At 48.8% G+C, this 12585-nt stretch overlaps 1 protein-coding gene across 5 annotated transcripts; it reads left to right on the plus strand.

The window, feature by feature from the left end:
* Positions 1-138: 138 nt before the first annotated feature.
* Positions 139-12180, plus strand: Ubfd1 (ubiquitin family domain containing 1). 5 transcript variants are annotated; one of them, XM_026392074.2, is made up of 8 exons: positions 148-349; positions 538-870; positions 1947-2155; positions 5235-5300; positions 5442-5547; positions 6843-6907; positions 9360-9442; positions 11798-11886. In XM_026392074.2, the coding sequence occupies exons 1-7, from the start codon at positions 325-327 to the stop codon at positions 9438-9440; spliced, it is 885 nt and encodes a 294-aa protein (XP_026247859.2). In that variant the 5' UTR covers positions 148-324; the 3' UTR covers positions 9441-9442; positions 11798-11886. The 5 variants fall into 5 exon arrangements, with proteins under 5 accessions (XP_026247858.2, XP_026247856.2, XP_026247859.2 ...); XM_026392071.2 differs by lacking the exons at positions 9360-9442; positions 11798-11886 and adding an exon at positions 8142-8419 and having other exon boundaries at positions 143-349; positions 6843-6887; XM_026392075.2 differs by lacking the exon at positions 11798-11886 and having other exon boundaries at positions 6843-6887; positions 9360-9443.
* The last annotated feature ends 405 nt before the right edge of the window (positions 12181-12585 follow it).

Here is a 12585-nt window from a genome sequence, read left to right on the forward strand (position 1 = left end):
CAGAGAGCGCCGCCCCGCCCCTTAAAGGCGCAGGCCCCTACTTTGAAAACACGCCCCCTAGACGGCAGCTGCCAAACTCGACCACGAGGGGGCGGAACCCAGCGAGCGGGCGATTTCCCGGACCCGCCCCCGCCGAAGGCTCGGGAAAGCTAAAGCGTGGCAGGGGCTGGACCAGGGAAGCGGAGGAGGCGGGTCTCCATAGAAACCTCCACCTGTTTCCGGCCAGGCTGAGCGAGATTAGGGGCTGCTGCGGGGGCCAATCTCAGCCAGCTCGCTTCTTCCCAGCGGCCTCTGCGGGAGCGGTGGGTGTTGTACACAATCATCATGGCGGCGGCCGGAGCCCCGGATGGTGAGTGCGGAGGGGGTGGCCGGCGCGGGGCTGGGACCCAGGCTGCGGGCGCTCGCGGGCGGGGCGGGGATGCGGCCTGGACCCGGAGGGAGGAGCGTGTTTCGGGAGCGGTGAAGCGGCGGCGCCCGGCCAGAGTCGGGTTCCAGGCCCAGTCGGCGGCGAGCGCCCACCCCCTAACCCCCTTGCAGGCATGGAGGAGCCTGGCATGGACACGGAGGCCGAGACCGTGGCCACCGAGGCGCCCGCGCGGCCCCTCAACTGCATGGAGGCCGAGGCCGCGGCGGGGGCGGCGGCGGCCGAGGATTCCTGCGACGCGCGAGGCAGTCTGCAGCCGGCCCCGGCCCAGCCCCCTGGGGACCCCGTGGCGCAGGCCTCGGTCAGCAACGGCGAGGACGCGGGTGGCGGCGCGGGCAGGGAGCTGGTGGACCTGAAGATCATCTGGAACAAGACCAAGCACGACCTGAGGGTGCCTCTGGACAGCACGGGCTCCGAGCTGAAGCAGAAGATCCACTCGATCACAGGTAATCTCGGCGCTGACAGCCCGCTCCCTCCACCCCACCCCCTTTAGCGTCTAGTGCTTACGCTGCACTAGACATTGTGCTCGCTGCCCTCTGGGCATCGGCCCCCTCGGTCCTCCCAAGTCAGTGCTTGCATTCCTCCTCATCTGGTTAATAATGGGCAGAGGAGACCCTCCATCTCTGAGCTAGCGAGTGGCCCAGCCGAGATTCCAACCCAGCTCCGACTCTTTTAAGTCTGTAACGTCGCTAGTAAAAATCACCTGAGGCACTCGTTAACTTTACAGCACCTCGGCCCTTCCCCGGGAGATTCTGATTCAGTGGGTTTGGGATTCGGCCAGGAGCTTATTTTTTTAGCATATAATCTTAGATATCCAACTTTCACAAGGAAAAGTTAGGAAATAACTGCTGTTGGCTGTCTTGCTGACCCTTCACAGGTACTCATATGTATTCATTTTCTCTCATTTACACTTATTTTTTTTTTCATGTATAGTTCTTAACCATTTGAAATGATGCTCTTTTTTCTCTCTGTGGCCTATAAGCTGGGTAAAAGCAGTAGCTTTGTCCTTATTGACTTCTATATTGCTGACACCTGTGAACCCTCCCTGAATATTTGAGTGATTGGATGATGCACAGTTTGGAAACGGCAGTAGCTAAAAAAAATTTTTTTAAATGTTTTTTAGTTGCAGATGGACACAGTACCTTTTATTTTATTTATTTATATGGGGCTGAGGATTGAACCCAGTGCCTCACACATGCTAGGCAAGTGCTCTACCACTGAGCCACAACCCCAGCCTGTGATAGCTAAATTTCATTGAGCAATTCATTGAGCAAAAACAGGCACTATGCTGAATGTTCTACATTTGTCCTGTCTCTTAATCCTTATAACAAATCTATGCAGAAAGGTCTACTTTCATCTCTGTTAGAAAGTTCTGGAATTTGAGGCTCAGATGTGAATCACCCAGGTTCACAAAACAGATGATGATGGAGCCCCTGTTCACTTCCTGCTCCATCATCAAAGTACTGTATGGTCCGTGCATTTTTTTTTTCCTTTCATTCTTTGCCCTCTACCTTTTCCCAAGGTCTCCCGCCTGCCATGCAGAAGGTCATGTATAAGGGACTTGTCCCTGAAGATAAGACGTTGAGAGAAATAAAAGTGACCAGTGGAGCCAAGATCATGGTGGTTGGCTCTACGATAAATGATGTCTTAGCAGTAAACACACCCAAAGATGCCGCACAGCAGGACGCCAAGGCCGAAGAGAACAAGAAGGAGCCTCTCTGTAGGCAGAAAGTGAGTCCATCTTGTGCTTGTTGGTCCTGAGAAATGAGAGGCTTTGTCTTCTGCAGCCTTGGTTGATGATGTTCTCCCTAGAATAAGCTCCTTTTTGGACAGGGCCCCTGATGGAAATTTATGGCAGCAGTTGGGTGCAGCAGAGTGGAGGTGACAGCTACCTGAGATTTGCAACTTTGTCTCGTCTGGCGGGTCAGTGTGTCTCAAGTCTACCTACTTTAGGATAAGGCCTTTGAACAGGGAGGCTTCAGACCAGATATGAAAAGAAATTAGATGTGGGCTTCTCTATCTGGCTGAGTGCAAAAAAAAAAAAAAAAAAAAAAAATGTCAGTACTAGTATTAAGCCTCCATTTTGAAAAGTGCTTACATTTGAGTTTTTGTTTGTGGCTTTTCTCAAATCAACAAGTGTAATTCTGAAGAGGCATGGAAATCAACCAATTTCAGAGTTCCTCTGAGACTGACCATTTCAGGAACTCGAATGAAGCTGAATAGGAAGATAATGACACTTTTTTATTTATTTTTTTTGTCCTCCTGAACCATGAAATGAGGACCTGACTTTTCTCCGTTGCTCGTTTGGATAGAAGAGATCCAACTTTGTTTTGTAATCATTGTAGCCATTAAAATTCCTTTTATTTTTACTTATTTTATTTTATTTTTTTGGTTGCTGTAGTGGGGTTGGCAAGTGCTCTATTACTGAGCTACATCATCAGCCCTTCTGAAAAATTTTGTTTTGAAATGGGATCTAGCTAAGTTGCCCAGGCTGGTCTCAAATTTGCAGTTCTCCTTCTTCAGCCTCCTGAGTGGCTAGGATTACAGGCATGTACCACTATGCCAGCTTCAAATTCTTTTTTTGTTTTTAGGAAAAGTGAGATTATTTTACTGTAAAGGTAACAGTTTAGGAAAATCATTGTTCGTGATCTTATTACCCAGTGAATCCCACTTGTTGCTGAATAGCTCCTTGTACAGAAAACAGGTGTTCTCATTTTAATCTGTGTCCTAAGCAGAGGAGAGCAACTTGGACTGATACCAGTTTTAGTGATAATAGGTACAAAGATATATGGCCAACATTAGGAAACCTAATTTTGTGTTAGAAATCTGTAATCCCTTTTGTGTGCTTTCAAGTTTTCAAAAGGGTTCTGAAAACCAGGAGTGCTTTTATAAATATGCAGCAAAACCTGATTAGAGTGTGAATATTCACATTTTGCTCTAGAAATATTAACATACTGGTGACAAGTTGCTCCCCCAGGCCCCATAGAGGATATTATATAATTTTGAAAGTATATTTTCTGAAACTGTTTTTTTTCTTTTTGCACATGGACACAATGTCTTTATTTTGTTTATTTTTATGTGGTGCTGAGGTTTGAACCCAGTGCTTCACACATGCTAGGCAAGCGCTCTGCCATGGAGCCATAACCCCAGCCCTGAAACTCTTAAAGTCTAAAATATCTGTGTATAGGAAGTTTTGTGTTGGTTTTGCTTTTTGGTGCTGGGGATTAAACCTGGGGCCCTGTACATATTCTACCACTGAGCTACTCTCCTACCCATCCTTAGGATTTTAGATAAGGGATCATAGACCTATATTACCATCCAAAAGGTGTTTATTTGAAGGTTTTTTCACACTCCACATAAGGGGTCATAATATCCTGTAATGTGTTCTCTTTTCCCACCTTCCCTGTCACATGTATGAACAGATCTGAGTGAGCATTCTCACTGGTCACACCCTTAGAGCATAACATGCCTTGTAAATACAGGTTTTAAGTGACTGGTGGTAGCTTAACAGGCTTAGAACTGTTCTCCACAGTGCAGGAAGGATTCTTCAAAAGGTGCTTGTAAGGCATGACTCGTAATTATGCTTCCCACCTGTGCCACTTTGTTTGAGTGACGCCAGTTATTATGAGATATGACATGGCCTAATGAGGGATCCAGTCCCTTCAGCTTTTTATGGACACGTTCAGGTATCTGGAGCTGATGTGCAGGGTGACTCTTTGCTGGCAGTGTGGCATTCATTCCTGCCACAGGTTCTGCATGCCAGTGAGTAAGTGAGCTGGCTCATGGTTCCTGGTGCTTACATTTGACCAAATTTTTACCCTCTGTCCATTCCTTGTCCCCTAGTGCCAGCTTTACCAAGCATTGCCCTAGAAAGCCACAGTTGGAGAAAAGATGAGACTTGAGACCTGTAGGGGCCATGGATTCGAACCCCTATGAGCTGCCTCACCTCCTCAGCGTTGGGTGGGAGTGAGGTTTGAGACTTCTTAGTGTCAAAGTAGTCAGTGTTTCTGCTTGGAAATGTAATTCCTCAAGTTTTCTTTGAGGCTGGGGTTAAGGATGGGGCAGTAGGGAAGACATCTTCGATGGGCTGGGGGTCCCTTCTCAGCAGTTAGGTTGATTACCAGCATCTTGAAGTTCTCTTTGGGAGTTGAAATTGACAGATATTGCTGACATTTTCTACCTGCCAGAAGAGCAACACCCTTTGCAGCTCTTATCAAGGTGTTTAATCCTTTCATTGGTGACTTTTTGCAAAGAAAGGGAGTAGAACATTTGAATGAGCAATCTGGAAATCCTCTTTGCTCCAGAAGTTCGTTGGATATTATAGCTACATTGAGCTGATTAAATAATTAAATTAAGTATTCAGTTCTTCAGTCTTATTTCTGTTTAATTATTGCAGTACCAGGGATTGAACCCAGGGGCACTTTACTACTGAATTACACCCCTTTTTAAATTTTGAGACAGGATCTTGCTCGGTCGCCTAGGCTAGCTTTGAACTTGTAATCCTTCTGCTTCAGCCTTCCTGGTGGCTAGGAGCATACACTTGGCAGTTCTCAGTCTTACTACCCACATTTTAAGTGCTTAATAGCCTCATGTTGACTGATGGCCAACACAGGTGTGGACGATTCCCTCATCACAGCAACTCCTAAGGTCAGCACTGCTCCGCTGTGTCAAGGGATCATGGTCTGCAGACATTAAAGGCTTCTGCACAAAAATGTTAAAAGACTTTCTTCATCCCATTTTGAGACAGAGCAATGTGACTAAATTGTAAACAGCTGTGTCACATGACAGTCTCTTCTGGCTTGTGTTGTAGCAACACAGGAAAGTGCTGGATAAAGGGAAACCTGAAGACGTCATGCCGTCTGTCAAGGGGGCCCAGGTAAGCCCGACTTCTTTGTGACCATCTGGAAAGGAACCAGTCCCACCTTCAGAGAGTCTTGTAATTGTGTCCTCACGTCCTGTCCCTTCTTTTCTCTGTCCAATTGTCCCTGCCCCTCTCACCATGTCGTCGTGCCTCCAGGAGCGCCTGCCAACGGTACCCTTGTCCGGCATGTATAACAAGTCTGGAGGAAAAGTGAGACTCACCTTTAAGCTCGAACAAGACCAGCTGTGGATTGGCACTAAAGGTAAGTTGGTTCTCAGCCTCCTCCCAGCCCACGCCTGCCTCTGCCGCCCAGCAGCACTGGTTCTGAGGGCTGCCGCTCCTCGTTGGAACCTCTCGCCTCACTGCTTTGTGTGCTTCTGGCTTTTGAATTTGCTTTTAGATGCTCACGTCTTGTTTGGATTCTTTTTGCTCCTGTGCAGTTTGATACCAGAGCCGACCTGTTGAACATTGGCTCCTTGCACAGAGAACCAGAGGTCCAGAACATGTGGCCCAGGGCCAAGTGCTGGTCTCCGTAAAGGGCTTTATGGGCTTACTTAGACACAATTTGCAAAAAATCAGGAGATTTTACTTAATCTGATTTTTGAGGGGCTTCTCTTGGGGAAAAAAAATCAAAAGATTGGGGCCTGCCTTCCCATGGCACCGAGGAGCTAGAACTGAGTAGTGGTTCGCAGTGGGCCGTGCTCCTCTCCCCGTGTAGCCAGCTTGCTCATTATGTCGCCTGCCTGGTCCCTGTAGGTCAGTAGACCTGTGCTAGGTGAGGTTTCCTGACTGCTGCCCGAGTTGCCCTCCGCCCTGCTGTGCGCAGTATCTGGGTCACCCTTGCTGTTTCCTGGGGAGTGTCTTGGACCATGCTCGCTCTCCCTTCCCTTAGTGGTTACAAAGTCTTGTTGGTTACATTCTGTAATGTCTGTGTCCCTTTCTTGGCCACCGTGCGTGTGTGTGTCAGGGCTATTAACACCTCTCAAGTTGTGTTAAGAGCAAGTCTGCCACCTCCCTGCTCGGCCGTCATCTTCTGTCCTGTCCATGTCGTGTACTCTTTTTGTTTTGTTTTTACTTATTTTTTAGTTGTAGTTGGACACATTACCTTTATTTATTTATTTTTATGTGGTGCTGAGGATGGAACCCAGGGCCTCTCACATGCAAGGCGGGCGCTCTACCGCTGAGCCACCACCCCAACCCCCCCAGTCATATACTCCTTTTGTCACTGGCTCCTACATTCAAAACACCTTTGGCCCCTTAACACCAAGTTCAAATGCCTGAACCCAGTGCTGCGTGTTCTCCACAGTGAGCCCCAGTGTAGATATGTTGCCTGCTCTGCGTGCCCTGCTGTCCCCGTGTGTCTCGGCTGACTTCCTCCGCTTCGCTCATGCTGTGCCCTTCCTGTCGTTAATGAACTCTTCAGAGGCCCTGCCGCAGTGCCCCCTCCTAATGAAGCCTCCCTGATAGCTCCCATCCCCTCCAAATGAACTGCTGCCGCTTCTGTTCCTCATGTCCCCAGAGCACTCATTACTCTCTGACTTGTCTGTCCCCCGTTAGATTCCCGGAGGGAACCGAACAATTCACCTGTTTCTGGCCAGCACTGTAGGTATTCAGTGTGCGAGGTAAATGCTAAAGAGAAGTATAGGGGTCCCATTATCTGAGGCTAATTGGTTTCAGGGACAGGCCATTTGCTATGACTCCACTAAAATGGGACCAAAGTTTTATAGAAAATAAAACTTGGGACAAGGGTGGCGGGGAGTGAGATTTTTATCATCTAGAACATTCTAGAACCCAAAAGTAAGTTTCTTATTTTCAACTCTGTGCTGGTTCTTAAAATGAGCAGATTGAAATGCCAAAAGCGCTTGAGTTTTCTAACATTTTATGGTAACTTGTTATAGTCTCCATTTCACATGCAGCTCAACTGCATGGTCAGAGCAAGCTTTGCAAATTTGGAGGGGCTCCCCGGTTTCTCCAAGGGCCTTCAAGCCCTTCACTAGACGGCTCTTTCCTGCCCCCCATCCTCCTCATCAGCAGCCAGCTGCCCCGCCTGTGTTGGCTTTGCAGGTGATCTCGCTTGGTTCTCCATCATTGCATTCACTTGCTGGAGCGCATAGACCTCCTGCCTCTTGCCAGGCTTCTCCCTTGGCTTGTGGGCAGCCCACTTGAAGGCAGTTGCCAAGGTGGATCCAGGAAGAGAGTAATGTGCAGGAGGGTAGGTGCAGCAGGGTCTGGTGAGGCCTGAGTCTCTCCAAGCTCGCTGGGCCCTCAAGGAATATCTTTGTGTTATGAAGTTGTGTAGGAGATGCATAGTAACCACGTGGACAGACTTAACTAAGAATTGCCCGTCCTTAAGTTGGAGGTTTTCAGTGGCCGCCTTCTTGCTTTGGCTTGAGGGCAGAGCTCTCGAAGCAGCTTCCGAGCTAATGAGAGCCTCCTTCCTCACCAGCCCTGGTGCCATCCAGGCTCGGCCGAGGCTGAGACCTTACTCCCACCCAGACCTTGGGGTCGGTGTGCCTCAGAGCCCAGGGAGCAGATGCCCTTCCCACTGGCCCAGGAGTCCTGTTATTAGTGGCAGTACTTGGAAAAGGACAGCTTGTGCTGGGAGCTGGCTGCTAGCCACTGGCATTGTCTTTCCACCAGCCAGAAGCTGCTATGGACGACCCTCCCTGTCCATCCCTGTCCGTGGGGTGCTTTGCTAAGTAAGCGGCCCCCCCCCCCCCCCCCCCCGAGGCTTTTCTGCTCTCCTTGCTGCTTGTGTAGGAGGAAGCCGAGCTGATGTCCTCGGGCACAGTGGAGCAGGAAGCACCCGCAGCTCCAGGAGCCCTGAGCCCTGTTTGTGGCTCTCGTCTAGTTTAGTTGCCATCACCCTGGAACGGGGATCAGCAGGTCCAGTCTCTGAAGGTTTCAAGAGAAGCCAGAAATGCATATTTTTATGTGAAATCTCCAGACATTTCAAGGTGAAAGCTGTTTTAGAAAGTTTCAATCTTCACCACTGGTTTAGAGATCTGGAAAGTCGAAGCCTGAGAGAACATCTTTGGGTTCCTTGCCCCTGATCCCCATTTTTCAGAGGCAGGGCCCCCAGTGTGGTCAGCAACAAGGCCAGAACCCTGTCTGTAAATTGCTAGTCGGGCCGCTTGCCTATTTTCACATTCTACCTTTCCAGATTTTTCTTTCTGCCAAGGCTGCCATGGGTCCTTCTCTCCTTGATTCAGCTTGCTGGGAATGCCCGCCCCTGCCTCACACCCACCCTGCTGCACGGGGCTCCTGCCCAGCAGGCTCATTTCACTCCAGGCACCCTGTCCGCCACCTCTTTCTTAGCGTCTTCAGCCCGTGTCATCAGTGTTGTTTCAGTCGTCATTCACGCCAGGTCATAGATATTGGCGAACACCTGATGTTCGCACCGAGGGAGAATGCTCGGCAGGGCCTGGTGTGGAAGGTGGCCTTACAGCTGGAGCACTCCTCCCTCCTGTGAGAGCCCCGGGAACACTGTTGCTCCTCTGTCCTTGGCCTCTTAACTCTCCTATGCCAGGTGCCCAGGATCTCGGCCGATGCTGGGCTTGGGCCGTGAGGGTATAAAGGAGTTTCTTGGTATTTATTTAAAAAACCATCAGACTTTGAAAACTATCACCAGGGAAGATCTATTTCTGCTCTCAGAAACTTTTGTCATCATTCCCAAATCCTGTTCCCCATTTGCTCCTGCAAAATTCCAAGTCTCCTTGCTGGGAGTGGTGGCACGTGCCTGAAATACCAGCCACTTGGGAGGCTGAGGCAGGAGGATGACAAATTCCAGGCCAGCCCGGGCGACTCAGCAAGACCCCGTCTCAAAATCAAATGGGCTGGTGATAGAGCTTAGTAGGAGTGCACCCCAGAGTTCAGTCCCCAGTACGGAAGAAAGTTCCCAGCTGCCAAGCAGGGATGTAGGGGCACTATTTAAAGATGCTGCCCCGTGGTCCCTCAAGGGCCTGGTGCCATAAGCAGTTTACTGTAGATCCTGTAGCCTTGGTGAGGGAGGGACTGCTGCAGCCCAGGAACTGGGGGGCCTTTGAATAACCACTGTCGTCCCTCTCAACCTAGAGCGAACTGAGAAACTGCCCATGGGCTCCATTAAAAATGTGGTCAGTGAACCTATTGAAGGACACGAGGACTACCACATGATGGTAAGTGGCCTGACCTGGCCCCCAGCTAGGTGCCTGTTCTGCCTTCTCTAGCAGGGGGTGGATTTCAACTGAGCTTTGCTATTGAAGAAAAGACATTGTCTTCTAAGGACTGTGTGTTTCTTGTGTTTTCTTGTCTACTTAGAACTTGACCCATGACCCTCTTCTCAGTTCTGTTTATTTTGCAGCTGCCCCCCTACCCCCCCACCCCCATGCCGTAGCTGGAGGGGCGGTTTCTCCTGTGCTGTTAGACTTCTCCTGTGCCTCCCTCTCACTTGTCATATTTTGTTTTTAGACCAGGAAAATAAATACGAAGAGGAGGAATGGGTTGTGGATCTCATTTTTAAATTTTTCTTGCTTTTAAAAAAGAGAGCACCCCCTGGCCTTGGTGTTGAGGAGTCTAGGTGGTCTCCCTCGTGGTGTCGATGCAGGGCCAGGCTCTCCGCAGGGCACAGGCTGTGCTTTTCCGGGCAGTGTGTCTGGAGCCACTCCCCAGGTCTGCAGAGCAAGCAGTGTAGACCAGGCTCCCTTTTCCAGCACTGTTTGAAGGGGTCCCCCCTCCTTTTTTTTTGGTAACTTTTCAGTGCTGAATATTGAACTCAGCCTCAAGTATGCTAGATCGAGGGGCCACTTTATACATGAAGTTTAACTGCCTAAACTCCGAAGTTGCTATGACAGGGACTTGACCTGAGCTAGCAGTGGTGTGAGGGCAGGACCATTTGCCCTCTTCTGTGAGGAGGGAGGTTTTTTCAGCGTCTGTGGATAGTGGTGCCACTGTGTCCACTCTGTCCCAAGGAGAAGGAGCAGTTCAGTGGTTTGACCAGCGGGTGGTGGTACGAATTCCATGGCAGAGGGATCTGTCAGAAGATCTCCTTGTTAAAGGGAGAAATCGGCTAGAGAGGCAGCCTGTCCCTGTGCCTGCCCTGTATGGTGGTGCTAGTGCAGGGCTGTGGTTGGGACCCTAGGCTGCAAGTTCCTGTCCTTCCTGAAAGTGGCCACAACATCACTGGGGCTTCTTTCAGGCCCATCCGTGGCCCTTCACCCTGCTCCGCTGCAGTCTACACGACTGCAGACAGGTTTGATTTGCCTTCATTATTTTTCTGTTTTAATGGTGGCATTTTTGTATTTGAAGTATTTGTGTGAGCATTTTGACTCTGTAGGGTTTGCAGCCTCAGATTTCAGGCGGCCCGATGGTAGGGATTACAGACAAGTTGAGCCCACCACCCTGGACATCTCTTCAGGACTTAGTGTGCATGGTAATGAGTTGGTCCTCAGAAAAGTGTTCATTTCTCTATGGAGTCATTGCTGGCAGAGGGTGGTTCTATCACTCCTCCTTCTAAACACTGCTAAGTAGCACTTTTGTATTTACTTCCCTCTTGAAGCACATGCCATTTCTCTAGCTAGATAAATGTGTCACAGTTCACAATTAGAGAAATGTGGCTGTGCTCTTCCACTTTTGGAGATGAGTTTCTAACAGTACAGGAAAGGAAAGGGAATACCACAAGCCATCCATCCCCCCATCACTGAGAACAATTGCAAATCCTTTGTAACTTGGTTTAAATCTTTTCTTCAAATAAAAAATAAATTCTGCCAACAGCAATGATGTCCCCATTGTCTTCCCCTTCCCCCATTCCCATCATCACACCTGTGTGTCTTTCCATCTACAGTTCTCTTATGTATATGTCGACGAACAAGATCGAGTATTTTTTTTTCCGGTTTTCATAAAGGACATCATGGTGTGTGCTGTTCTGCAACTTGTTTTTTTTCGTTCGACATCATGTTCTGTCATATGAACTCTAGATGCACAAGGACCAGCTCATACCTCTGTAAAGCACGCCAGTGTTTATATGAATAGCTTACACCACTCGGGATCCCGCATCCCCTTCCTGATGGATGTGTCGTTGTTGCTGGGGTGTTAACGTCTCCGATAGCGCTGTCTCAACGTGCCCACCACTCTCCTTGTGCATGGTGTCAGGTTTTCTAGGGCAGCAGTTCTCAAACTGGTCTTGAGCAGTGTTGGATTACCTGGGAGCTTATTGGGAGTTACTCAGGCCCTGCCCCAAACCAAAACTCCCAGGGTGTGCAGCCTGCGGTCTGTTCTCCGGAGCCTTCCAGATGGTTCTGATGCACATGCACGTTTGCAAGCCGCTGCCTTGGGGTTGGCCATGCTGAGCCTCACCCCCCTTTTCTTGTCCTGGTTTTTAAACATGTTAGGAGAGTGTCCCCCTGTGCACAATTGCATTTTGTTTTCTTCCCTTTTGAATGAATCCACTTCCCAGCCCTCTCCCCGTGTGTGTGGTTCTGCCTGCTTGGTCGCCCGCCTCTGAAGTTGGCTTGGTTTTCCTTTTTCCCTTCCAGGCGTTTCAGTTGGGCCCCACAGAAGCCTCTTACTACTGGGTGTACTGGGTTCCAACTCAATATGTGGATGCAATCAAAGACACTGTGCTGGGCAAATGGCAGTATTTTTGAAAGCACTTTCACCTCTGGCCCAGGAGACTGACCCAAAGTGAAGGACATTGCCGGAGAGGCCTGCAGCAGCCCTGGATTTCAGAGTTCTGGAACTTTGTTCACACACACAAATCTCGATTCAATCGGAGGTGATGTGGTGACTGAAGCCAGAGGTGATGTACTTTCACCATTAGCTTAATTTTAACTTAAAATCACCGAATCCCTTTCTTGCAGTCAGCTTCATACCATTTTTAAAGTCAGTATGGTGGAAATCAATAAATCTGAATTCCGAACGTGTTGTGTGGAATACTCTTAAGTCTGTTTGAGAGTAGATCTGCCAATTATGTTGAGAAGGAAATGATGAAAAGCTTTGAGTTTTGTTTTTGTTTTTGTCTTTTTTTAAAAAAATGATTTAAACTGAAATATTTTCATAAATCTTTGGTTGCAAACATTTGGACTGCAATGTGATGAGTTGGGGTATTTTTTTTTTTCTTTTTCCTTGGTGTAAAATTGTATGCAAAATGTTGTGGGGGGTTAGTAAGCCATTTTTTTCTGTTGATTGATTGAGATTTCTTTCCTTTTTTAATTTTCTCACTTCCCTAGATTTGAGTTTTTGTTTTAAAAACCCAAAGATGTCAGTTCCTCTTTTGGTACCTCATCCACACTTCCTTTCCTGGGCTCTCTCCCACGTGCTGCTG

Source organism: Urocitellus parryii, chromosome 9 (genome assembly GCF_045843805.1).
Source record: "Urocitellus parryii isolate mUroPar1 chromosome 9, mUroPar1.hap1, whole genome shotgun sequence".
In the NCBI taxonomy this organism is placed as follows: Eukaryota; Metazoa; Chordata; class Mammalia; order Rodentia; family Sciuridae; genus Urocitellus; species Urocitellus parryii.